At 36.8% G+C, this 25,780-nt stretch overlaps 3 protein-coding genes across 3 annotated transcripts; 1 reads left to right on the plus strand and 2 right to left on the minus strand.

Annotated features, from left to right (window-relative positions):
* Positions 1–1,336: 1,336 nt before the first annotated feature.
* Positions 1,337–3,840, plus strand: LOC103400933 (protein SHI RELATED SEQUENCE 1). The gene is made up of 2 exons (XM_008339631.4): positions 1,337–2,555; positions 3,130–3,840. Exons 1-2 carry the CDS (start codon positions 1,841–1,843, stop codon positions 3,531–3,533), a joined length of 1,119 nt encoding a protein of 372 aa, XP_008337853.2. The 5' UTR covers positions 1,337–1,840; the 3' UTR covers positions 3,534–3,840.
* Positions 3,841–11,381: 7,541 nt separating this feature from the next.
* LOC103401057 (uncharacterized) lies at positions 11,382–17,005 on the minus strand. Its single transcript, XM_029090831.2, has 13 exons — positions 16,728–17,005; positions 16,458–16,616; positions 16,111–16,359; positions 15,898–16,017; positions 15,249–15,329; positions 14,910–15,005; positions 14,522–14,617; positions 14,149–14,202; positions 13,843–14,046; positions 13,634–13,759; positions 13,269–13,334; positions 12,299–12,598; positions 11,382–12,165 (listed from the first exon to the last, which is right to left on the minus strand). The coding sequence occupies exons 1-13, from the start codon at positions 16,788–16,790 to the stop codon at positions 11,692–11,694; spliced, it is 2,088 nt and encodes a 695-aa protein (XP_028946664.1). The 5' UTR covers positions 16,791–17,005; the 3' UTR covers positions 11,382–11,691.
* Positions 17,006–18,188: 1,183 nt separating this feature from the next.
* Positions 18,189–25,214, minus strand: LOC103401047 (protein MICRORCHIDIA 2-like). The gene is made up of 17 exons (XM_008339755.4): positions 24,763–25,214; positions 24,637–24,671; positions 24,469–24,547; positions 24,277–24,366; positions 23,778–23,853; positions 23,332–23,410; positions 23,108–23,236; positions 22,243–22,341; positions 21,426–21,533; positions 21,153–21,299; positions 20,961–21,053; positions 20,609–20,660; positions 20,409–20,520; positions 19,561–19,774; positions 18,887–18,975; positions 18,710–18,752; positions 18,189–18,580 (listed from the first exon to the last, which is right to left on the minus strand). The coding sequence occupies exons 1-17, from the start codon at positions 25,067–25,069 to the stop codon at positions 18,452–18,454; spliced, it is 1,881 nt and encodes a 626-aa protein (XP_008337977.2). The 5' UTR covers positions 25,070–25,214; the 3' UTR covers positions 18,189–18,451.
* Between the last annotated feature and the right edge of the window lie 566 nt (positions 25,215–25,780).

Raw genomic sequence — 25,780 nt, forward strand, 5'->3', positions numbered from 1 at the left:
ATTTTCCTATTATTTATGAAATTGAGGGTAATTTTGTCATTTTATTCCTTATTAACAGAGTTTTTCACAGAATAAAGTGAGGAGTTATGTCAATGTCAACGACTATTTTAGCTAAAAAAACCTTACTATATTAGGCATTCTTTAGTAGTTACAATGAGTTTGATATATATATATATATGAATTGAGCGGTTTCAGTGTAAGAGTGTGATTCCTATAATATTGGTATCACACTCAGTTTTTTGGTCTATTATGGAAGGCCAAAATGATGGATTGCTATCATAATTTGAGCCTTTCTCCTCAACTCGTAGCTTTCTGGGTTCAAACCATCTCTCTCCACTTAAGACTAGATAAAGTACAAAAATCACTTAAACTATATTAAGAGAAGAAAGAAAAGTATGAACCCGGAACGCATTAGATTAAAAAGAAAGACTCTATTTACTATAGCAACCACCACTTGCAAGTAATACGGTATTGCTGACCTGGTTATAGGTAAAAAAATTACTTGGACTACACTTTAATTTGTACGGATTGTGTATCAAAGTCACTAACGAAGATAGGGTGTAATATTATTGAGAGAAAATCATATTAAATTTACTAAATTACCCTCCAAAGACTCATGTGAGTAGAGGAGTGGAGGAGAATTTGCTTTACAGCTAAACCTTGGTGTAACGAAGACCATAATTTTCACCAAAAAAAGGGATAAACAATTTGGTCATGTGAAATGAAAAGGAAATGGGATAAAAAAAATGTTATATCTCCGTCATAATATCAACAATCAATATGATTTTTCTCTATGAGTAGATTATAATATATTTATATTAAATTTGCTACCGATGCAGTTAAATTTAAGATCTTCTATTAAAATAGAGACAAATGCTTACCGAATTAAGTGTCAACGTTAAATATAACACAAAAATTGATAACCGCACGTCTTTTTTTCTTATGCATTTTTCTTTTGTTTAGATCATCATATTGAATATTTCAACATAAATTAATGTTTTAAGTGGAAAAAAGAAAAGAAAATGTCTCCATATCATCTTTGTATATTTTCTTTCAAATTATAAAAATTTAAAATGTAAAATAAAATTTTTAGAGTTAATAATAATGTATATGAAAAAACGGATATTTTTGAGCAGTAAAAAGGAAATAAAAGAATAGAAAAAAAGGGAAAAATTGGGCGGGGAGTGCTTAAAGAAAGTGGCGGGTTTTACGGTGCAAAAGGACGAAGAAGCAAAAAGCTGACGCGGCGACACGTGGCGAGGCAAATGACCGTTGGATGAGCATGCGAATTTAACAGTGATTTGATCTAATTCTTCTACCGTTTTGAGACGAGATTATGACATCCATAACCAACCAGGAGAGGGAGGAGAGAGAGAGAGAGAGGGGTTTTATGTTATACAGTCACACACACACACAGAGAAAGAAACGCACTGCGCAGAGCTGAAAAGCTCATCACCTGCGAACAAATCAGACGGAGAGAGAGAGAGAGAGGCTTGAGTTTGTGTGAGCTGCTTGCAGAGTGCAGAGGAGAGAAAGGATATGGCGGCGTTGCAGAGAGAGGTAAGTTCTGCGGGATTCATAAATGCTTGGAAATTACAGGCGAACAGCGCAGCACAGTGAAGAGGACGGATTAAAAGCGCGATTAACGCTGCCAAACTGAGTTCTAGCTATCTCTGTCCCTCTCTGCAGATTTTCATTTTTCACCATTCTCTTCAAATATTTTCATAAAAATTAAAACTTCAAGGTGAATAGTAAATACCCATTAGAGAATTGGGTCGGAGTTTGAGCTTGATATGGATTTTCGGTCACAATTTGGGTCTCGGTTAAGGAAGCAGCAGCAATGGCTGGTTTTTTCTCATTAGGCAGAGGCGGCAGCGACGACCAGCATAATAGCAACAACCCACCCCCGCCTGATCACCACAACCACCAACAAATTGCTCCGGAGACGTTGTTCTGGTACAAGAATGAGGACGTGGCAAATCAGCCGTACAAGGGCTTCGAGCTGTTGCAGCAACAGGAGCAGCTCCTCCAGCTCCAAACCCAGCCGCCCCCACGGCTTTACCAGCCTCATCCCCACCACCATCAAGATCTCTACGCTTCTGCGGCTGCTCTAGGGGTGGGTCCCAGCAGCAGGGGATCGGATGACACTTCATCGTCGAGGTCGGCCGCAGCGGCGTTTACGATGATGAGGTCGTCGTCAGGAGGAAGAGGAGGAAGCGGAGGAAGCGGAGGTGGCGCCAGCTGTCAGGACTGCGGGAACCAAGCGAAGAAAGACTGCATACACATGAGGTGCAGGACTTGCTGCAAGAACCGAGGGTTAGACTGTCCGACCCACGTCAAGAGCACGTGGGTTCCGGCGTCGAAACGCCGTGAGCGGCAGCAGCAGCTCGCCGCCTTGCAGCACCAACACCACCAACAGCAAGATCATTTACAACAACACCAGAACCAACAGCAGCAGCAGCTTCAAGTGATTCGTGGAGAAAGTTCGAAAAGACTCAGAGAAAATCCGAGCTCGAATCCCTCTCTTCGTATTCACACAAACACAAATACTTCAGGTATTCTATTTATACACACATATACATACACGTTTTATGAGATCTTTTGATCGTTTGAGAGAGGGAAAAAAAGGAGGGTTTGAGTGAACAAGGAGAGAATGGAAGAAGGGGAGAAAAAAGGGGAAGGGTTTTGGAAGGTAGCGTGTGCAAAACCAAACAAATAGAAGAGAATATCGATTGCGTGTTAGGAAGAGTCGATCCCTCAATAGTAAAAAACTCATTCTTCCAAAAACCCCATCAGAAATCACCAGCTTTCTTTCTTTTCATCTTTTCCTTTTCCAAAAAAACACTGTTCTGCAGTAGTCCTGACGACTATTACATTGACAGGAAGAAAGAAACAAAGAAAGAAATACACTGTTTCTCTCTCTCTCTCTCTCTAAAAATTCCGTGTTCATGTTTGTGCGTATTGCTTGCTTTTGTGTGCCTTTCTTTTTTTATTTGTGTTAAAAGAAAGAAAATCTAAAGATAAGCAATTTTTTAATTTAATTTTCCTACTCTGGGTCTTTCCTTGTCATGAAAAACTATGTAGTTTTATGTATTGGAGCTTGGGATTTACACATGTCTGTGTATGTAGGCTTGGATGTGGTGAATTTCCCGCCGGAAGTAAGATCGCAGGCTGTATTTCGCTGCGTGAAAGTGAGCGCAATGGACGACGAGGTCCAGTACGCGTACCAGACGGCTGTGAACATCGCAGGCCATTGGTTTAAAGGAATTCTCAACGACCATGGACCCGAATCCCCTAACTACAACATGAACATGGCAGCTGAAACCTCGTCTGGTGGTGGAGTTAATTTCCAACCGCTCAATCTCATCGCGGGAGCCACCACCGCCGTTAACACAGCATCCATTGACGGTGGTGGCGGTCACGAGGGAATGGCAGTGGCGGGTTCGACGACAGTTATAGATCCTTCTTCTCTATATCCAGCTCCAATTAACACATACATGGGTACGCAATTCTTCCCACCACCAAGATCTTGATGGAACAAAAGTTTACACTTCCCACATTCTTCATCTTCTTCTTCTTCTGACTACCTACCTACGACGAGCAACTGTTCCGTACGTAGTAAGTGTGTACTCTCAAATCTTTTGATAATATCTTTGTAGCAAAAATTGATACCCACATTTGGACTAGCCTAGCTAGGAAGCTAGAAAGAGAGAGTTGAAAGAAAGTATTGATGCGCGAGGAACGTATTTGTTTTGTTGACAGTTTCTAATGCTTGTTAATTAGTTAATTTGAATGTCATCATCTATTATGATTGGTATTATCATTAATCCTCTTGATTAATATCTTGTTCAAATTCAAATATGTTTAGGCGCTACATGTTTTCTTCATTTTGTTTTGACTAATTGGAGATTTTAAAGAGTGGTGGTGTTTTGTGGATTATCCTGGATGGGTATTTCTCTTTAACGTAGCGTGTCCAGGGTTAAAACGCGATGCCCTCTTGTAGATTAAGATGAATTTAGTGTTAAAAAAGAGTGGCGGTGTTTTTATTTATTTATTTTTCCTCTACTGGGTTGAACCCCATGACATTTTTTTGGTTGGATTTGAACTTGGAAAGCTGCTTTTTTTTTCTTTTTCCCTGTTTACCCGTATGCTTGCCTGTTTGAAATGGATCACGAAAACTTGGAAGTTTTCGTCTTTTGTTGGACAAACTACAAAGACGACTTCTTTTTTCATTTCGGTATGGGCGGTCCAGCCATGCATGAGTAAACCAGCATATTCAAGTTCAAAAGGTCAAGCAACCCTTTCTCCCTTCTCTCTCTCTCTCTCTCTCTCTCTCTCTCTCTCTCTAGATTGTCATAGAATATTGAACTTTGTTTTATATTTTCTTCATTTGTTCCTAAATTTTGAAATGAATGGATGTGACTTTGATGTTGAAAACTGGAAGCTTTGCTTAATTTTCACCTGCGGTGGTTTAATGCACAGCTCCAGGAAGGTAAAATTACAGAAATATTGCTCAATTGTTTGTTGGATAATTGCTTAAATTTAATATTGTTTACTTTCTGTATGAAAACTTAGGAATTGTAAACATAGCAGAAAATTTAAGGGCCTTGCATAATTAGTTTACAAACAATCTGACCTTTGACATGTCCTCTAAATTTCATACATTAATGTTATCTGCAATTATCTATTTCTCACTTCCCTATAGAAGTCTTTTTAAACCTTTTAATGCTGCCACATTATTGCATTTAGTCAATAAATATTGATTATAGTTATCACTAGTAGTTCTTAAAATATCAACAGTATAAAGCACAAGCTTTATTTTTAAATAAATAAATTTACTGTGGGGAAGCTTATATCTGTAATGAAACTGGAAGGGAGTTTAAGGGCTAGTTTTTTTAAGTGTTTTTAAATGACTGAAAACATTTTTAGAGAAAATGTTTTTGAGTTTCAAAAATACTTGAAGTGCTTCTTGTTAGAAGAGCCATTTATGTGCTTCTTGCAGGAAGCACTTCAAGTGCTTTTCTAGAATTAACTTTCATTTTTACAAATGATTGGTTTCAGAAAACATTTTCTCTAAAAAAACTTTCAGTCATTTAAAAGCACATCTCAAACGAGCCTACTTTACCTCCAAAATGTAGATAAAATTTTAATTTTAAGAGAGAAACATCAGAATTGTTGTAGTTAGAAAAGAAAAAGAAATTAAGGTTGATAAATTAAACAAAAACATAAGATGAGATTTTTCAATGAACGAAGCATCAGAATGAATCAAATCTCCGTAAAGTCTGTTTAAGAGATTTTTGAATGCACAAACACATGTTCGAACTCTAAAGCCTAATAACCCCAAGATAGATAAGGAGTCACCTAATCTTTTGTTTGCATGGTGAAGTATTTGACTAACTAATCCCAAGGTCTGTCGTATGTGTATGTATTTTATTTAGATTCCAATCGTTCATGCCTCCAAGTCTTTTCGTCCATGGCTGCAAATCTGTCTTCTTGTCGAAAATAATTGAGAGATCCCTTAATATAGGTTTAGGCCTGAATATATGTATCTTGGGGTGTAAATAACATGTAAAAACTTCTGTCTTGAAAAGTGCAAGCTACGACGCATGGACATGGTGGTATCCCTTCGTATTCCCGTGTTGTGTCGTATTCTTGTGTTCGTATCCACGTCCATGCATCCTAGGTAGAAAGTATTTGAAATTGAGTTGTGCACTTGCCTGTGTTTAGTTGTGTATTATTCTAATGGCTAGAGAGTGTTTGGGGTTTAGGGTTTTGTATCCGTAAATGATTCGGCAAGTTGGTGCCAAGAGTGTCAACATCTCCATCTCTCTCTCTCTCTCTCTCTCTCTCTCTCTCTCTCTCTCTCTCTGTTGTAATTGCTTCAAGCAAGTTGGTTACTCTTAGAGAATTCCATATATGGAGTACATGGAAATGAGTCCAGATTCTTAAGCCAAATTATAACTATTGCCCTGCTGTTTTATAATGAATTGGATAGCATATAGCTATATATATAATGAGGAGTTTGCAGGAAATATTAAAAGAATTGTAGTGATTCAGTGAAAAAACTTTCATGTAGAGAAAATAACTGCAGTTGAAATTATATGAAAGTTTTTTTAATACAAGCGGAAATGGGAGAAGGGAGAATTGAACTTAAGATCTCGGTGCAGGAATAAATGATCTTAAATCAACTGAGCGACAACCCCTTGCAAAAATATTACTGAGAAAATAAGAAGGCTCCAAAAATGCTTTCTTTTTAAGTTGTGTTGATACTAGATAGAATTCTACAAAGCAGTAGTATATGTGTATTGAATTGCTTGAAAATTAATTCTTGCTGTGGAGCTTGAAGTATATTAGCCCTCTTGATGGACTGAATTAGCTTTTGAGTGATCCTGCATGGATGGATGGAGGGTGGCAGTTACAAAGAGACCATACTATTTTAGAGTAGCAGTTTAGTTACAACACAGACTTGCCCATCCCATAATGTCATATTCAAAAATGTTACTCTTACTACGTTTGTCTTACCACATTTGTATTGTCTTTATACGTGTTTGTGTGCCCTACACTATTAGGGAGGTGGTACAAATGTGGTAAGTGTAACATTCTTAATCGTCTTCAATTTCTATCGAAATTTTCTATAGTATATATATTGGGTACTTAGCCATTAAATCCTTGATCACAAATTAAACCATCTGTTGTCTTAATGCACGTCATGCATTAATGCACGTCATGCATTGAAGCATGGTTAAACTTTCGGTCATATATATATATATATATTTTTTTTTATCATGTTTTCTGGTAAATTAGAGGGCGGCTTTTGTTCCAGCGAGTTAGGTCAAGTTTCGACCATATACATTTATTGAATTTTCTGTAGTGCGCAATTAAGTTACACTTAACAAGAGCTGTTAAATTCTGTTAGGTTAAAAAATTTAACAATTCTTGTTCAGATGTGTAATTTAAATGTGCATTAGAAAAAATCTTGTACATTTACCGTTGGGATAGTGTGTGTGTAAAGCTAAATGTGCTGCTACAGTATGTTTCCATGTGATGCAGCTGTTTTATGGTAGATTCTTTTCCTTACAAAACTCTTTTTTTCTTCTTAAAATTAAACAAAATTTTATATATTGTAGACCCGCCGAAAGAAAATAAACACATTTTGTCGTTGGATTCCGTAAGAAAAATACTTAATTTAGTCGAATTGGGGAAATTCTTATTGACCTTTAAACCTAATTATTATTTGTTGTTTTTTGATGAACAAAATCTTAACAAAAAGAAAGAGAAAACCATATATGCCTATATACATTCCCAATGCAAAAAATAATTAGTATTTACTTTTACAGAAATAATGATGAGATTGACGCCCATGTTTTTTTGGCTCAAAAAACTTTCCACTCCATCGGTATATATGCATATCATGTTTCCTTGAGCAGCGCAGAGAATGAAAAAGCAGCAGAAAATTTTCGATGTGTTGGGAATACGGTTCGATACATTAATTTTTTTTTTAACTTTAAAAATCATCAAAGGCCCCCATCTCCAATGCACTGGAATATTACATCACTTGTAATATTACATTAATTGTATTATTACACTTGGTATGTCGGACCGTATCACAACAAAAAATCTCCAGTGTAATATTCGGTCCCCTGGACAACTGAGTAAGTACCTGGGGGAATTCAATTTTTCAATTTTGTATCCATGCATTCAATTTTCTTTGAATTTTGGGAAATCATCAAGGGCAATCCCCAATGCACCAGGGTATTATTCTTTCAAAATTAGTTTTGTGAGTCTGTAGCTTTTTGTTACGAGTAGTAATTTTCAAACTCATATTTTTTTTCCTTATGCATTTCTTTCTTTGTTGTCGTATGGTTAGATAACGAAGGAGGAGTGCTGAACGGGTAAAGATATGAGAACAATTTTGCTCATTAATCTCTAATTGTGATGGAAATACGGTATACATTCTAATAAACTCGGATTAACATTAGTGGCTATACATTACTGCAATGCATATACTGAGTAGAAAGATAATGCTACACTATGATTAAAGAGTTGATGCATGAAACTGTTATGGAGTTGTGAATTCTTCTCCAACATATCTCTATACAAAGTAACTTTCATATAGATAGATTTTGTTTCGTGAAAGTAGGGTATTCATTGAAACGTCGGAAGAATACATACAATGGTAGATAGGGTGCAATGAAAAATGACTTTGTTATAGCTTTGCCGGAGCTTTCAATATTCAGTCTAACAGAAAAAGAGTGCTTGCACCAAACAAATCAAATAGAACTATCCTCAATAAGTAAGTCTTAAGATTATATCCGGTGATTCTTCAAACCAACTAATTGCTTTTGAAGTTTCGAGATCTGAAGTTCAATATAAGGAAACCATTCAAACTACGTACATATATATATATATATATATATGTATATATATATATAAGCATGGAAATCGTTGACAGTGGCAGACTGCGGATCTAGCTGTGTATGTACACGCTTTAGAGCACAGTTTTTCTGCAAGGGGTTGTCAAGTGACTTTATTTTACTATCTTCCAAATAAAATGGCAAAATTGTGTTGTATTGGGGAAACATATTCGTGCAATAAGAAATTAGTTAGGGTGACTTTAAATAATCCTATCCTTGACCTACATTGAAAATCTCAAATCTCAATTCAACTTCTTTCTTAAATCATAAGGTTTTCCTTGACAAATGCATCTTATCAACAACTTTATATATGTACAACATATTATCCAAGGGCAAATCATGTTTGTAGCGAGTAGATTAACTAAACAAAGAAACGTATTTGTAGTGAGTAGCTTGCTAGTTAGGTTAACATACTAAAGAAAATTCGTAAAAAACACATGTTCTGTAGACTACTTCTCAGTGACGTGCAACATCAAACACTACTCCCTCCTGTATATGGCATCCAATCAACCAACGGGTGGATGCATGATAGCCATACAACCCCACAACATTGCTCTCTCGTATACTCCATCACTCTCAGAGTCTCTAGTCTCCCACATGCAGCAGTCTGAAATCCTAGCTTAGAATTGTGCTTGCCAACAGAGACCTCAGCTAGGTAACGGCCACATATTTCTAGCGTTTTGAGAAAGTATAATAAACCCAGATGTTTGGCACTGAGCTAATTTATATTCTCTTCTTTTCTAACTTTTGCTTGTATATATAATTATATATACATATATAGACATCGCTGCAGTGTCTGCAATATTTTAGAGAGATCCAAGAGCAATAGCTAAACAACATATTAGCTAGGTTAATTCCCCTAGTAAGCACAAACAAAGTCATAATTCAAAAGGGAGCACTAGGGTTTGTCATGGTGTATTAGGGCAATTATAGGCAGGCGGGGTTGGCATGCAATTTGATCAGCTCTAGGGTTGGTAGGCTGAGCCCAATGCACAATGTGATCTTCTGTGTGTTGGCCTGGGGGGCAATATAATTTGAGTTGCTGTGGTCCCGACAAGAAGGCAATTTGCTGCAAAAAGTTTTTGTTTTTTCCCTTCATTTTTTGTTTTGCTTTGCTTTGCTTTCGATCAATTAGCTGTTTCCTCCCAAACCCTATTTGCAATCTGAGAAAGCGGTAGAGAGAGAGAGCACCAGTATATCTGAATGTGCTGATCGAACTGAATGCCAATTGGTGGGAGTTGAAGTTTTTTTTCCATATTCCATAACTTGTAAGGCTGTGTCTGCTGTCAGCAGAAAACAAGGCTGCAAGTTTGAAGGCGTAATTAAGGCATATTTTGGAAGAAACCAAGCTCTTACATGTAGTGAATTGTCTCTTCGAGGACCAGTAAATATTATTTTGGTTGCTAGCTAGTTGCTATATATATTTCTCGACCGTTAATTACATGTAGAGTAATTATCCCACGGACGTCGTCTTTGGAATTAGGTTAACATAAACCCTGCTGCAAAACTACGCCTATAGTTAATCTGGAGAAATTAATTAAAGACCCATCTCGGATTAGGGTTCCTAAAGTTCAAACTCTAGTGTTAGAATAGTATCCAAATTCTAAACCACAAAGCTTTGATAATAAATAGGGTTGATCTACAATATACATGTATCAAATGTATCGGTGTTTAAACAGTTAGATCAAACATATCAAATATTAATTCATACAAATTAAACGGTTTAGTGCACCAGTGCATATCATATATACACCGTTTAAATTATAGAGATTGTAGGGGTGGAAGGCATGATCTTGGAATATATATATATATATATATATATATATATATGTATGTGTGTGTGTGTACTTATTTCTATATTGACTTTTAATGATAAGGTGCTTGAATGCGAGAGCTAGGTAGAGATCTCGATCTCCCACTTGCTTTGACAGCCCCACGGAATTTTCATGTAGCAATCTTACTTTTCCCCAACAAATCTCTCTGAAATGGATTGATATATGCATATATATGGATGACCTTTCTGAATTGACATGCATCAAAGTGAAACCCAATATTCGGTTTCAAAGAGAATCGGAATGTCGTGACTCGTGAGGTAGAAAATTCAGTACAATTAATGACATATATAAATACTTATATATAATACTTTTATGCAGTCAATCAATCGTATATATACAAAGGCCAAAACTTTTTTTCTTGGGGGATTAATTTTTTTTGTCAGACGTCAATAGTATAGGCTTGCTCTTATATTTGGGAAGAATGTTTGCCGCTTGTGCCAAATCGTGCCCACCTATTTAATTGTATTGGTACTGGTTGTATTCATAGTCACTCGACCTAATTAATTTTTCTCCTTGAGCAAATTTCTTTTTTTATTTTTTTATTTTTTTGTATAAATAAAGGGAAATATCCTGAGAGTAGTACTTGACCGAAAGAAAATTAGTGAGAGGACTATTTCCTGGATTGTTGTGCCAAGTTTTCTCCGTTTTTCCGTCATTTCTACAGGAACATCTCCAACAGCTTAGCTAAATCATGTTGTTTGAACTTGGATAAATTTAACCCAAAACCACAAAAAGCTTGATCCACAGCGTCGTTATATCCCAGTTAACCTAGCTTTGTAAATGGTTGCAAGATTTCTTTACTTTCCATATGGCCAAGAGATTCGGCGTTAGCAGCCCATTGAGTTATTAATGAGCAACCATTAAGACCTGTTTAATTTGATATCATCATAATATAAAGGTGGGTTTGGTAATAATAAAGATAATATAAAATGAAATCAAACTAAATGCGTTTTAATGAGTACCTTTTAATAAATAGTATTCAAAGTTATGAAATGAAAAAAATATTCAAAGTTGTAGGAGTAACATTTTTAAAATCGGCTAAAAGCCAAAACAATCTTCGAATTTCATGCTAAACTCATTAAAATATATCTAGTGTTGTTGGAGATGCTCGAAGTCATAAACCCGGAGAAAATTTGTAAGTAAAAAACAAGAGATATGTACGTACGAAAAATTTAGATGCAAATGATACATAGCAGAAGAAAGATTTTACATGCAATAAACTCGGAGGAGTAAACGAAGCGCCACAGAAGGATTACAGTGAACGCAGGGAAGCAGGTCCGTCGGCTCGTCGATCTGATGCTGTTTCCCCGGTTAAGGCTACAGGATTCCATCAGCGTATGCCGATTTTTCTCTACCAAAACACGATATCGATGAACTCCTTTGCTTCTCTCGGTTTGTGGCGATATTCGGTTAGTATTTTAGTCGTGAAAGCTCTGCTGCTTTCACTGAGAAGATGGAGCACGGGGTTTGCCTTTGATGGAGTTGAGGTGTTGGGCCACGAAGATGATGCCCATTACAAGTATGAGGCAACCAACCAGGGTACTGAAGAAGAGGGCACCTGGTTGCCTTGTCTGGACAAACCCGTACACCCCGGTATTCGTCACAACAATAAGATCAGTGAGCCCGTCGTTTGAGAAGTCCTCGGTGATCAGGGCGTGTGTAGGCGGTGCTGGAAGGACAACTGATGTTACGATACTTCCTCCAGGAGAAATCACTACAGCCTCTTGTTCTCCGGCAGCAAGGACCACCTCTTGGATATCACGAACTCGCAACGAGAATGACTTCAGTGTAGGGACCACGTTACCAGCCTCCATCATCCCTGACGGAGATGGAAGATTTGACCATATAGCACCCGTCGTCAGCTGCCACTGCCAAATGGCATCATGGCCATGCAATCCAGGGGAGTATGATGTTACCTGAGAGAAAGTACACATCTTAAGTTGCCAATTCTGCATAAGTAAACAGTACCCTGTACCTTACAAGATTATAATTGAATTTTGTGAGTGATCTCATCCCAATCCATGACGCGATCAAGATTAGAATGCATACCTCACCACGATTTGTCAAGAAGACAACATCACCATGGCTTCCCTTACGATGCCTATGGCCATCTCTTCTTGGAATGAGAATGGGAGTTGCTACCTCCAACGATGCTAAATCATGAGTTCGACCAAAGCCTCTAGAATATTCTCCATGTTGGAATAAGTTAAAAAGGGAATGATGACATATCGAAGCATTAAATAGTTGTTCTCGAACGGGTACACCAGAGGTCGCAACAGCCCAACAGGGACGGAGCACTTCCATGGATCCACTAGCAACAGTCTGCTCAGCGCCATTTCCCCCTACAGCCTGCAGAGAAGGCACAGATTCTGTCACATTTATCACCCATGCAGCCATAAACAAAATCTACACTTCAGGCCACAAGTTAATTATGCCACATTTATCCCTGCATTTCCTCCTTTTTTTTCTTTTGTGGTTGTCCACCAATTATAATTTTTTTATCATTGTGCTTTAGATCCACAGAGCATAATTCAACAGACATTTAACTTCCAACATCCACTGAGCATTAAACTTTTAGGCTGTTCAGCCAACTAGAATTGAGATAAGAGACTAAGGGATGATTTGGGAGTGAGGTGCTTAAAAAAAAAGCACCTATGAAAAAAAGCTGTGAGGGTTTTAAGTGTTTGGTAAACTGAAAAAAAAAGCTTATTTTGGAAGCTGCTGTGAGAATAAGCTGAAATCAAAGGAAAAAGCTGAAGCTGCTATTTGCAGCTTTGGAAAACTGGCTTTTTTTCAAAGCACACGGAGCTACAGTGCTCCTTTAATGAAAAGACCCACTATCAGACTGCTTTTTTTTTTTTCCAAAAGCACTTTTACAAAAAAGTTTACCAAACACTCTGCTGATTTATTTCACAGCCGCTTATTCTCACAGCACAACCGCTTATTCTCATAGCAGCTTTTTTTCAAAGCACAACAATACTAAACCAGCCCTAAAGGTAGAAAGTTGAGAGATGTGCACCTGGACATGATCTAGGACTCCATCGCCATTTACATCAGCATGAAGGCCACCCTCTTGAAGATGAAGCTGATAAGATCGATAAATTTTGCATTACATCGATTAAGAAATAACATAAATATTCCACAGTTGAAACAAAGTTTTTCTATGTATGTATGTCCATATATCAGATAGAAAGTAAAAATAAGAAATGAAGGACTGAGCTGAAGCAGGGTGGATCTCTCTCAAGTCTCAACATATAAAAAAAATAAAAGAACAAAGGCTGCTCTCTTTCTTTCACAAACCAAAGCATGAATGGCAATCATATCAAGTGTAATTTAACTTTGGTTATGACGCTACAAGGGAAATTGAGTGGGCTTTTCGTTTACCTTACAGAAAGTGCGACCAGATGCTAAGTGAATAACTTCTATTCCTTCTTTTTGATGAGCTACAACGACATTAGGGACCCACCAAAGCTGAGTGTGGTTTGTTATGGTAGGTATATATTGATATGGCTGCACCAGAAACATAAACAGGTCAAAAAGGAATTTCAACATACGATAAACAATCTTACATTCAAATGGTTCACAAGTCGCACCTTCTTAGATTTTGCTGAACCAGCATACTGTGTAGCTTTTCCAATCAAGTTTGAAATTTTTTTTGTTGAGTCCTTTCCAGGAGGATGGTTTTCTTCTGGCTTGTGGAAAGGGAAGTTAATAGTCTTTCCAGATGTTCTCTTCACTGTTTTCCTTTTGTGCCGCCTGAAATGTGCAAGTTCCAACAAAGTATCTTCTCTTCTATCCTGGTAATGGCATGCAAATTGGCAAATCACTTACCACAAAATAATACATTCAGTTGAACAGAAGTGCAATTAACGGAGTAAAAGACAGTCCTTTTAACATACCCAATGATGTGGCATAACTCCAAGGATAGATTCTCTGAATTCCCTACATTCATACTACAATGTAACATGTATCAGGGGGCTTATCTCAAAAGAATCTATCATAAATGAAGTCCAAACAAGCATGAATCATAAGCAATTTAGAGCAACAAGATGAAAACTAGTAACAACTTTATCAGGTAAAGAAAATGCGTACTGAAAGAGAGAGATTTCCATAAGCTTCTTCAGGGACCATTTTTCAAGTCGAAACTCAAATATTTCATATGTTTGACCAAAACAAAACTCCAAAGAATAAGAGTTTCACAACATTATACAAAATACACTGGGTAACTGTAACAGATAACCATGCAGTTTTGTAAATGGTAGAATAACATACCTCTCCTGGACGATGACTATTCATAGCCTGAACATCAAGCTTGTAGTTATGCTGTGGAATTAACCGTGAAGCATCTGAAGAATTCTCTTCAATATTCTAAACAACCAAATGACTGAATCAGCTATTCGAGAAGCAAATACTTCAATATTCTTTATCAAAAGTTGGACTCATCAATCAGATAAGAGTTAAACACCAGGTAGTAGTGTAATAGCAACCTGCATCAATAAGATACTAAAAGAGAAAAACTCTAGCTTGTACACCTGCTATAAATTTTTTGGATATATTACACCAGAAAATTAATGTCTTTCTAGTTTCTAAGTATAGTATGAACTATAAAGCATAGAAGTGCTAAAGTAAAAAGCATATGTACAAAAAATACGAAGATCACCTCATTCTTTCTAGTCCATCTAATAGTTCCAGAGTTACCAGCAAATGCATAAAATGCAAAATGGCGCAAATCCACAGTTCCTGAACTCTCAGAAGCCTGCACAAGATAGATAGAAAAAAAACCATCAAAACACTACACTACCAAGAACAAAAAAAAGTAAATAGCTGTCATGACTGGTTTCATATAGTTTTGTTGACTCAGAAGCTCAAACATTAGCAATATCATACTTTAAACCAAGAAATGAGAATGCTTTAAATGCAAAAATCTGAAGATCAAGTTATCCACCCTAATTAAAAAAAGCAAGAGTTTTTCATGCATAAACCAAAAAAATGCTTTTACCTCCTTTTCAGTTAGATTTCTTCTATGCTGCTCAGCACTTCTATCCGCCATCCCAATTTCTTCAAAAGGATCCATGGAAATCTAAAAAATGATAGGAAATCACTTTTAAGAGCACCGTAGACTGATTAAAAATGTGAGTCTTCAGTTTAAACATTACAACAGCAATAACAGGTCAAATGTAGAAGTATGGTTTCAATCAAGTACTCCACAGAAAAGAATTTAAGATGACAAGAACGGACAATAAATAGAAACTTGTGAAATACCAGGAGCAGTGAAGCAACGAATATAGAAAAAAAAAAGCTATAACAAAAGCAAGTCCAATTTGAACCTTTATAATCGATATTCATCTTGACGGAAAAGTGCAAAGAAGATTAAGGTCAGCATTTCTTTATCAACATCCTCAAAGTTTGTAAAGACATCTAATTAAGGGATGCTAAAGCTAGTAGATAATGCTTCTGCCATCACACTAGATGAATTGTTTAGAAGTTATGAATGAAAACCGTGGGCTTTAAAGTTCGCAAACAATCTTGGCAGTAGGATATATACTTGTAACCACACATGCTTTCTCCATAACGAATACTCGAAAGAAAAGTTGATTCCAGAATAAATGGAAACAAATTAGAACTGAATAATATAACAAGAAACGTACATGAGGCTGCATTTCCATCCTTCCACCAACAATCACCAATCCTGTATCCCCATGCTTCAAGGTGTAGTTAGTTATTGAGATGGCAATCTCCCTATGGTGGGCGTTATGTGGAAAATCCTCCTGTAAAATTCCAACTAGAATAAGACTATGGAATCGGATAACACCGACCAAGTCACCATTAGATATGAACAAAATTCCAAACTTTCCACAAACCTGTAAATTGACGTCCCACAGCCTTTTGAGGTTGGAATCAAAGCACACAACAGACCAACCCGACGTAACAACCACCAAAACTTGCCTGGGTCTTTGCCCCGGCCGAAGCTTGTCAATAACCCCGGTAGCCATTGCCACAGGCTGTCTGCCGGAGGAGATGCGGATTTTGTCAGGCAAAAGGCTGACCTCCGCAAGCACGCGCGCGTTGCTGAATCCTTCGTCCACACGCCTACTATGAGGCTCCAAAACCTAACAATAACAAAAATTACCAATAACACTAAACCCTCAGCATACCTAACAAGTAAGTAACAATGAAAATGAAGAGAGAGAGAGAGAGAGAGAGAGACCTGGATTTTGGCATCGTGGGTGGCGACGAGGACTTCCTTCTTGCCGTCTCCGTTGAGATCGGCCACGATCGGCGGAGGAAGGCGGTCGCCTTCGAACTTGATTGGGTAGTCGTCGGAGAGGAGCATCCACGCCTCTCTGAAGGAGAAATCACCCTCGTGCTGAAATTTCAAAATCAAAATCCAATCAGAAACAATTCAATCCGAGTTCAATTCAATAGAAATGCATAAATTCGATTGTTGTCAGAGTTTCTGTAGGGCTTTTGAGGGGACCTGAAGAGAGAAGAAGATGGCGAAGGCGGAGAGCATGAGAATGGCCAAATCTCGCTTCCTCATGGTGAAGTCTCCGCCGCCGAGAATCCAATTTCGCGGAGGACGGAGTGTTGAGCTGCAGCGGCGAGTGGAGCCTCGGAGAATCTGCGACTTTGGCCGTTACTTTCGGGTAGATTTTACCTCCGGTACTCCAGAAGACGGCGTGTGACTTCCAGAACTTCCTTTTGCTTTGGCCTTTTGCCACGTTGGTTGATGCGATAGCGTGCTGCAACGTCATTATTTCATAGAACTAATGAAAATTATTTAAAAATTTTGAGATTTATCGATAAGGATAAAATAAAGAGTAAATGAATAGTACTAATATTAACTTTTTAGTGTAAAAATATATTTTTTTAATTAAAATAAACAGCACAGGGAATTTTCGTTAAAGATTCATAATTTCATTTGCTTTTCCTTTTTGTTAGAATATTTTTGTGTGTGAAAAACCATTTTTTACCTTTGAGATTGCTGTTGTTTCTTTTCAAAACTGTTTTCGCTGTGATGTGACAATAAATAGTTATACAAAACAGTAGTTAAGTGTTTAGTAAATTATAGTGCTAAAATTGATTTTAGCTAAAAAAAAAGTATTGTCAATATAAAAGTTTCATTGAAGGTTATTACTCACCCGCCTCCTATAAAAAAACGTATTTTTGAAAAGCAAGGTTAGGGCTGTTTCTGTTTTAGACCCAAGATTTTGAAAACAAAAACTTTTTTTTTTCTTTTACCAAACATAATTTTAACTCCAACTTTTTTAAGAAGTTTGAAAATAAAAAAAATAAAAACTTTTTTTAAGACGCTACTTTTATAAAAATATTAGCAACCCCAAACTAATCTTGTCTCACGCCTTAAATTGCAGTCAATCATTTGTTTTACTTATATTTGCACATTGTAATTAAGGAAGTAAACAGCTTTCTTCTTTTTCAGGAGTAACGTCCTTTAGTCGGCCTATGTGGATTACTTTTTTTTCTCAGTCGTTAAACGTTATATTTATCGGCTAACTGTTAGCCTAGTGATATTTTTCTCCATTTTTGCGTTCAAAGCTCCAAGTTCATTTCCTACCCAATACTAAGAATTTAATATATGTTGGTGGTTTTGATATTTAGGAGAAATTTTTAATTGTGACGCAAACACACATGGTACATCACGTGTTTTAATAGCAGTGGTGAGAAATTTTATTTTTTAAGTTATTAACATTTTAGCACACATATCACACTATTTATATAATGACACGTGGTGTACCACATCGTATACCGATCACACTGAAAAATCTCTCGATATTTAGAAGGATTGATATTAGTAATCTCGAGAGGAGAAAACAAAGGCAACAAACCGTACAAAAGAGCAAGAAGAAGGCAACTATTTTTTTTATTTTTTTTTAGGAGCAAGAAGAAGGCAACTTTAGAAAATAAAAAGATTTGAAGCTTGCCCAGTAAAAAGAGTAGCCTTTCTTTTTCACATTTCACTGCATACATTCATATACATAATTCCCAACTCTTGTGCACTCTTCATAAACTGTGACATCCACAACAAAGTCGGAGACCGGCCGTTAAGTGCTGTCCACCGGACAAAGGAAAGTACAGAAACATCTGATTTCTAGCTACTTACTATACACATTTAGAAGAAGCGTCGGTGTGTAGCTTGGTTAGACATTCGCCTGGTTGCAGTGACCGGTACAGAGTGTAGTTTTATGATTTTATCAAATCATTTTCAGTAGGTTGTTTCAACATTTTATGTTTCCTCTTCGTCTCTAGATATGAAGCAAGTTGTGCGTTCTTCCTTTTGGCCAGCTCCAACTCCTTCTCTAGGTTTTCAACCTATTTCGAAACAAAAAGCAAAGCTCGGCATCACATTATTCAACAAACTTGAGCACTAAGTCATTCAGCCTGCCAACTTGAATTAATGACGTAATGAATCAACGATGGGATGTGGAACTTCATACATACCGTCTTTCTCAGTTCGGACTCCTTCTGCATCTGTGCATCACACCTGTAGCAAAAGGGTTTTGTTGGGTTCAAGAGAAGAAACAAATAGAGCGACTCAATTATATAGCATGTATATATCTCGGTGCCACATTCCCAACTAATTATGCCTGGTACTTGAATGCAAATTTAAAACGATACCTCATGAAAAGTTGTATATTCTCTTCGCATATCTGATCAACTGTCATGGGCTCTATATCGTCCGCGGACCCCACTACCTCATTCGACATCTGCATTGGCATTCAACAATGTAAGAATAGTTTATTCTGTACTCAGAGCAAAGCAAAATTAAAAACAAGACAATGACGCTGAAATATAGAGACCCAGAGGGGTTTATCAGGGTCTGTTGTGGTCCACTGCCCTAGAAATTGTAGTACGCATCATCGTTCTTTTACAAGGTTTATGAACATGAATGTGGTGAACCTGCTGAGCACATGATATGTCCTAAACCACCAAGTGGCCATGCCCTTATATTTATTTTTTAAGCATTTCAACTTTCAACTGATTATTTGGTTGAACATCAACAGTGTTTGTTCTTGTTTAACTACTGGCAAGTAAGTTTTCTAAGAGTGAAACTAGCTCCTATGCAATGTAAATACATAACGATGTTTGATAGTCATAGACAATATGAACACTGCAAACATTTGAGACCCAAAGCTAGAGACCGTGCCACCAGAAAACTCTTGAATATCCTTGGTACGAAGTTTAACCAAAAATGTTCCTAACCATTGCGTGCTAGCTGTCAACTGTACTAAATAGATTGAAATAACGAATGGTAAGAAGCAAACAAGAAATTAATACTCTGTCTCACTTACAGTTGGCGAATCGTTTTCAAAACCAGTTTGGTGGCCACTTCCATGCTGCCCATTGCTCGTATCTTGTACAATATTAGCAGGAAGGTCATCCATAGTTTGGTCAAGATTCATCGAATTCAATACTAGTCTAGCAGAAGATTTATACGTCGGGTCCTTTGGCAGGTTGCGAGTAAAACCAATAGGCTGATATCCCACAAAGTGACATTTGCTTTTCCTGTCTTGTCCAGAACAATTCAACAACTCAGAACAGTGAAAATACATGATTATGTGTCAGGAAAGCACATCAATGTAAAGAAAGCCAATACGTGTGTGTGCGAGAGGGAGAGAGAGAGAGAGATCAAAGGATGTATGGCATACACATACTTTACAAAGATTTAACATGGAAAATGAAGTACTACTATATACCATACCTAATGTTCCACTCATTCTATAAATGCTAAGGGGAAAATGACCAGACTCCAAAAGAGAGACCAAAATTTTTCTTCTATGCTGCACCCATTTTATGAACAGATATGGGACCTTCCACGGCATCAAGTTCCAACTCATGGAGTGGAAGCTTCTTTCCTGAGACCGCTTTATAATGGATAGACGTGTGCAAAATATATTCTATGTGTGTGTATAGAATTTAGTGCTGTTGACTTCTCTTCTATGCCTGGTCTTTCTTTTGTACACCCCCAGTGTGCCCAGGGTATTATTAAACCTTTTCCTCATTTAAAAAGAATATAATTTAACCATCAGTTTTCTTTCTTTTCTTTCAAAAGGACCAGACACCCCTCAACAATAACAATGACATCCCAACCCCTGTAAAGAAAAAGGTTGTCTGTGATTTGGAAGTTACAATAACTCACCAGAAATCATTTACCATTTGTTTCAGCCTATTTTCAAGCCGGGTAAACAATGAAGATCTCTCAAAATCCTGCTTATCATGTGCGGGCTCTATAAAATTTGCTTCAAGAATTCCTGGTGATATGTACATTAAAGCATATTAAATAAACGAATACGTCCGGAACATATCTACAATGAGAAATAGAGAGTTAAGGAATCGTACCAACAACACCATTCCCCTTTGAAGAGCCATCAGCTGTGACTTTCCAGAAGGGCTGCAACAACATGAAAAAAAAGTCACTGCATCAGTGATAACTGGAATGTCACTGGTCACAATTACACAATAGCCATCCTTATCATGTAGCTCACTTGAAATTGCATTAATTTTCATTATAGATTCAGCTAAAGAGTAAGAAAAGCAACAAATAGCCAAATTTCACAGCGTTGTGTGACTGAAAGTCAATTCAGTATATTGTACTTCCATGAATGACATCCATTTTATTGATCATCTAGCCCAACTTACAACATAAGTTTCAAAAAGATAGAAACTGCACTTCAGCGTACTCAAAACATACCCTGATGAGGCGATTCTTGTGGTACACATTGAAGCCACTAACTGGAAGTGCAGGTGCCTCTTTAATGAATCCAATGGTTGTTTCCACTGTAACCTTAAGCAGGAAACCAGGTATTTGGATTATTTTTCATTTCAGAACTACAAAACTTCCATAGCTCAAGAATGTTGCAGGGAAAAAGGAAAGATAACTTACCTCTTTCAATATAGCCAGCTGAGGCTTGTACGGTACAATGTCTACATATTTCAAGTCATCTTTAATATCATATTGCTGTACAGGTTTTCCCCTCAGTATAATCTTGAAGTCTGTAAATCTTCTGAGGTACAGAATGGAAGCATAAGCCTGATCATAAGAATATGACTGAATAAGAATCGTCATAGTAAAACAACTGTTGCTGAAAAATAGAATCGTCATAGTAAAACAAATGTTGCTGAAAAAAAAAACATACGTAAAATTTAGATAAGTTACCCTCAATGAAAAGCGGATACGGTAAGATATATGTGATTGTAGATCGTTGATTTTCCTTTGTGCTACAACTGAAGTTACACGGGTAGCTTCTTCTCTCAACCGTATATCCTACATCAAACATAAAAAAGAACCACAAATACTAACAAAATCAGGATCCTCTCTAATGTATTCATTGGTGCACATGCAACAACATTGAGTAAAATGAAAAACGATAAATCCTTCAAATCCATGTCAGGGATTTTATATCAATGTATATGCTTACTCCCGCCAACCTTTAAAAGTAAAAACTAAAGGCACATGGAATACAATGTTAACATTAATATACTAAAAGTGTAAAATACAAACCAACATATCACTTTTTAAAATCAAAACAATATGATATACCAACAAACTCAGTTGGCAAGTTTTGCCGGCTTAATGTGACAAAAAACCGTGTGCACTGCTGTTTAAGAACGTGGTTCGATAGTGCACAACAGCAAGTAATAAACTAAATATACAGGAAACTAATGACAACTTATTACTTATATACAATATCATAGAGAAGAATTTTTGTTCATCATTATTTAGAAAAAGTTAAGACTCATCTTCGTAAATGATGAAAGAAGAGCACTATAGCCAATTAGTGGTTATTAGGGCAGAGTTCAGCTGAGTTGACTTAAGAAGCTGATTTGGGACACTAAAGCATGGCTGTGTCTCATACTTGTAGATGCAAACATTTAGCATATCACATAAAAGAGGACAGCTGAAAATATGTGCCTAAAACATGGACTTAAGAGAGATTTTATAATTTACGTACAGCCTAATAAGTTTGACATACCTCATCATCATCATCAAAACTCAGCTCATATATTCCTTCATCATTTAGCCACAAATTGTATATAAGTATTCTTGTTCCATGCGATCCGATTTCCTCAAACTGCAAAATATAATTATTCAAGAAAGCTAGTCAGGGAACAAAGTATGCAGACACCAACAACAACAACAAAGCCTTTTCCCACTAAACGGGGTCGGCTATATGAATCCTAGAACGCGTTGTACAAATGCCAGAGCAAAAGGCATCATGGCGTGTTGAATAGAATTAATCAACATACTAATAGGGTGGGCTTATTAATCTTAAGATTTTAACACGCAGTCCTCAACAAACATCAAAGTAAGGGAAAAGTGAGCATAACTTTGTGCCCACAATACACCACAATGGGATTGCTCGTATCCACATACCACTATACAATCTTTGTTGTTCTAATAGCTAAAGGAAACATGATGACTGAAAGCTATGGGAGAGAGCCAATTATGCATGAAAGACATAATAAAATATATCTAAACAACAATAGAGGTTGTCTTTTTGAACAATCTTTCCTTTACTTGTATAGACTGGTAGAGAATGTGATTCTTCTTTCTTTTTTAACATGAAATTTAAATCATGTATTACAGATTTTTCAATCTCCTACATAATAGTCTGCAAAATATCCACAAAACCCCTTCCAACTACGTGACTACTATCTAAAAGCAGATGCCGCCAATTTACAACCATTGTTTCAACTGAAATAACTTTATGTTACTGAACTTATTGCTGGTGACGATACCACAAGATTACAGGATTTTACTTCTGTACAACAATGGAAGTATTCAAAAAATAAAAAACTACTGTATAGTATTTCTGTAAGAAGAACCATCCAAAACACCTGTCGCATGAGATCGTCCTTTGATGCAAAGGGAGACCATTCTAAGATTGTTTTCAAATTAGAAGTCCAGTCATCCTGTGAGCCATAAATGATTGGTTCCACCCAATTTCCAGAGATGTCATAATCAACCTACAATTGAAATCAAAACAAAGTGTGAAATGTGAGTCACTTGCAAACTCTCAAGGAGGAAAAGGGAAGCTTAATGTTAAAGAGCCAAACAGTACCATTGGAACAATAACGTCATCCTGCCCAGTTCTCCGTAGGAACGTGTAAGATAAAAGACCAACACTCTGGGTAGCTTTTCTAAAAGACAGGTATTAGGGCAGAGCAAGTCATAAACATTGAATTGATTTATGTCAAGGATAAAATATTCAAGGAAAACAGAGGAACTAAGAATACTAGTCCAAATGAAATCACATAGCCACATATACCAATCAATGAACATTTTCGGTAAAAACATGTAAGCCCAAGCTAGAGACATTCACAACCATCAAGTTTAAATCATAGCTTCAAGATGTAATCTTTAGTTTCAGAAGGCTGGATGTGTTAATCTGGTTGCAAATGTTTGTGGCTGTAGTGGAAAAAAAAGGTGGTACAGAGGTGGGGAGTTGATCGACTAAACTAGTTTGAAGAGGAAAACAAACTAAAAAGAAAAATAAATAAAACATACCCTGCACGAATTGCACGACTGAAAACAATTACATCAGCACCTAGCCGCATAGTGCTTGTCTTGAATCCATTACCATCTGAAAAGGTACACATTTGTCAGATGTCAAGATGAACAAAAACATGCAAAGATCTAGGATTTCACTGACACAGAAAACTACAAAACTCAGCATGTATCATACAGTGAGCTACAAGTGCAGACATACAAAAATTTCAATGAGCATTCGACCGCTCAATATATACACTGAGCCACAACAAATGAAATAACTATAACCCTGAACTGACATAAAATGCCATGCTAAATCATGTTTTACACATGAAAACTTTTTCTTTAGCAGAAGAAAAACAAATTCTAAAAACTATCCATAAGCAACTCGTTGAACAAAAATTCAACAAGAAGATGACATGTTTGAAAATAAACATACAGACCCGCATAATTATGCAAATGATATACCAACGAATTAAGCCAACAGAAAATAAAACAAGAAGATGGTTATAATTACATTGCCCAATGGTCGTGTTTGCCTTCTTTGTAGAATACCCCAAGCTCATGCATTTGCGCATACCTTCGGGATCCATTCCACCGCCATCATCTGCACAGAAAGCATCACAACCATTTCCAATTTTTATCTTCTTTTCATGAAATCACATATCATTCCAAAAAATAGTGATTGCTAAACACACTGAAACCACACCTTGGAAAAGTAAGGCTGGAGAGTTATCTTTCACAATGTCGATTTTATCGACACTCACGAAAGTTGCACCATTTTGTACCTGAATTAATGTAGAAAAAGTAAACAAATTAAACATAAATTCAGTGTAATTTTCTTCATTTTTTGGTGCACTCATATTCTGAAATTTACCTCATCAACAGCATTATCCAAGAGCTCAGCAATGGCTGCAAAACGTATAAAATTAAATGAGAGAATTTTGAAAATCAGGAAGAAAAAAAAAAACCCTAACTCCCAAAACATGCAAAGAGCTTTTACCGCCAAAAGCCCATTTGTGCGAAGTAGCATTGGAGTGAAGAAACTTGGGATGGACTCGGGCGTGCTCAAGCTGCCCCTGTGCAATGGAGGCCCTGCTGGTGGGACCCACTGCATAATCGCCGGCTCGCCAGAAACTACGAGATTCTAGGGTTTGATTGTTGGGGATCGCGGGCTGTTGCGGAGGTTGGGATGTCGTCTGCGGCGGTGCTTTGTTTGTCTGATTTTGTGGTCCGGCGCCGGCGCCGTTCTCGTCGTCGCTGTCGAGCTCCACCACGGTAGTGGCGTCCTTCTCCCTTTTAGGCGCCATTCCGAAGACTCGCTCTCAGTCTGTTTCACTCCCGTTGTTTCGGCCTGCAAATTTTTGTCTGCCGTTGAAAGGGACAATACTGAAGACTTTCTCGTACAAAGAGAGAGAACCCTAATCATTTTAAGCGAGATTTAACGAAAAACCTATTTTAACAAAAAAATCATATTTTTATATTAAAATATCAAATTTGATACTATTTACTTTACCCTTTATTTTGTACTTATCATTAAAACTCAAAGTTTTCAAATCATTTTCATTAGTTTTTCTTAATTTTAAAAGAGTTTTAACAAAATATTCCCGTTTACTTTCCCTTAATTTTTATTATTAAATGGTCATTTGATAACCATTTTGTTTTAACTAAAAACTGAAAAATGGAAAACCAAAATTTGAAAAATAATAAAAATAAAGTCTAGCTTTTCAATTCAGTTAGAAAATTAAAAATGTTGTGAAATCGACGATACGTGTGCAATGAAAATAAAGTAAATAAGACCTAATATTTATGAGGTTTAGTAAGTATGCCTACACCCTTATGATAATAGCAGTAATCTCTCACATCATCAAACTGAATTACATAGGTAATGGAAACAATAGAAGAATTCAAACGATTGAGAGCAGTTATGGCTCTTTATAGTGTATCTTCTTCTTTCTTTTGCTTGTGTTGTGTAACATTTTTGAGCTATTATTGACCATTATATAGGAATTCTAAGATAC

Source organism: Malus domestica, chromosome 02 (assembly GCF_042453785.1).
Source record: "Malus domestica chromosome 02, GDT2T_hap1".
NCBI lineage: Eukaryota > Viridiplantae > Streptophyta > Magnoliopsida > Rosales > Rosaceae > Malus > Malus domestica.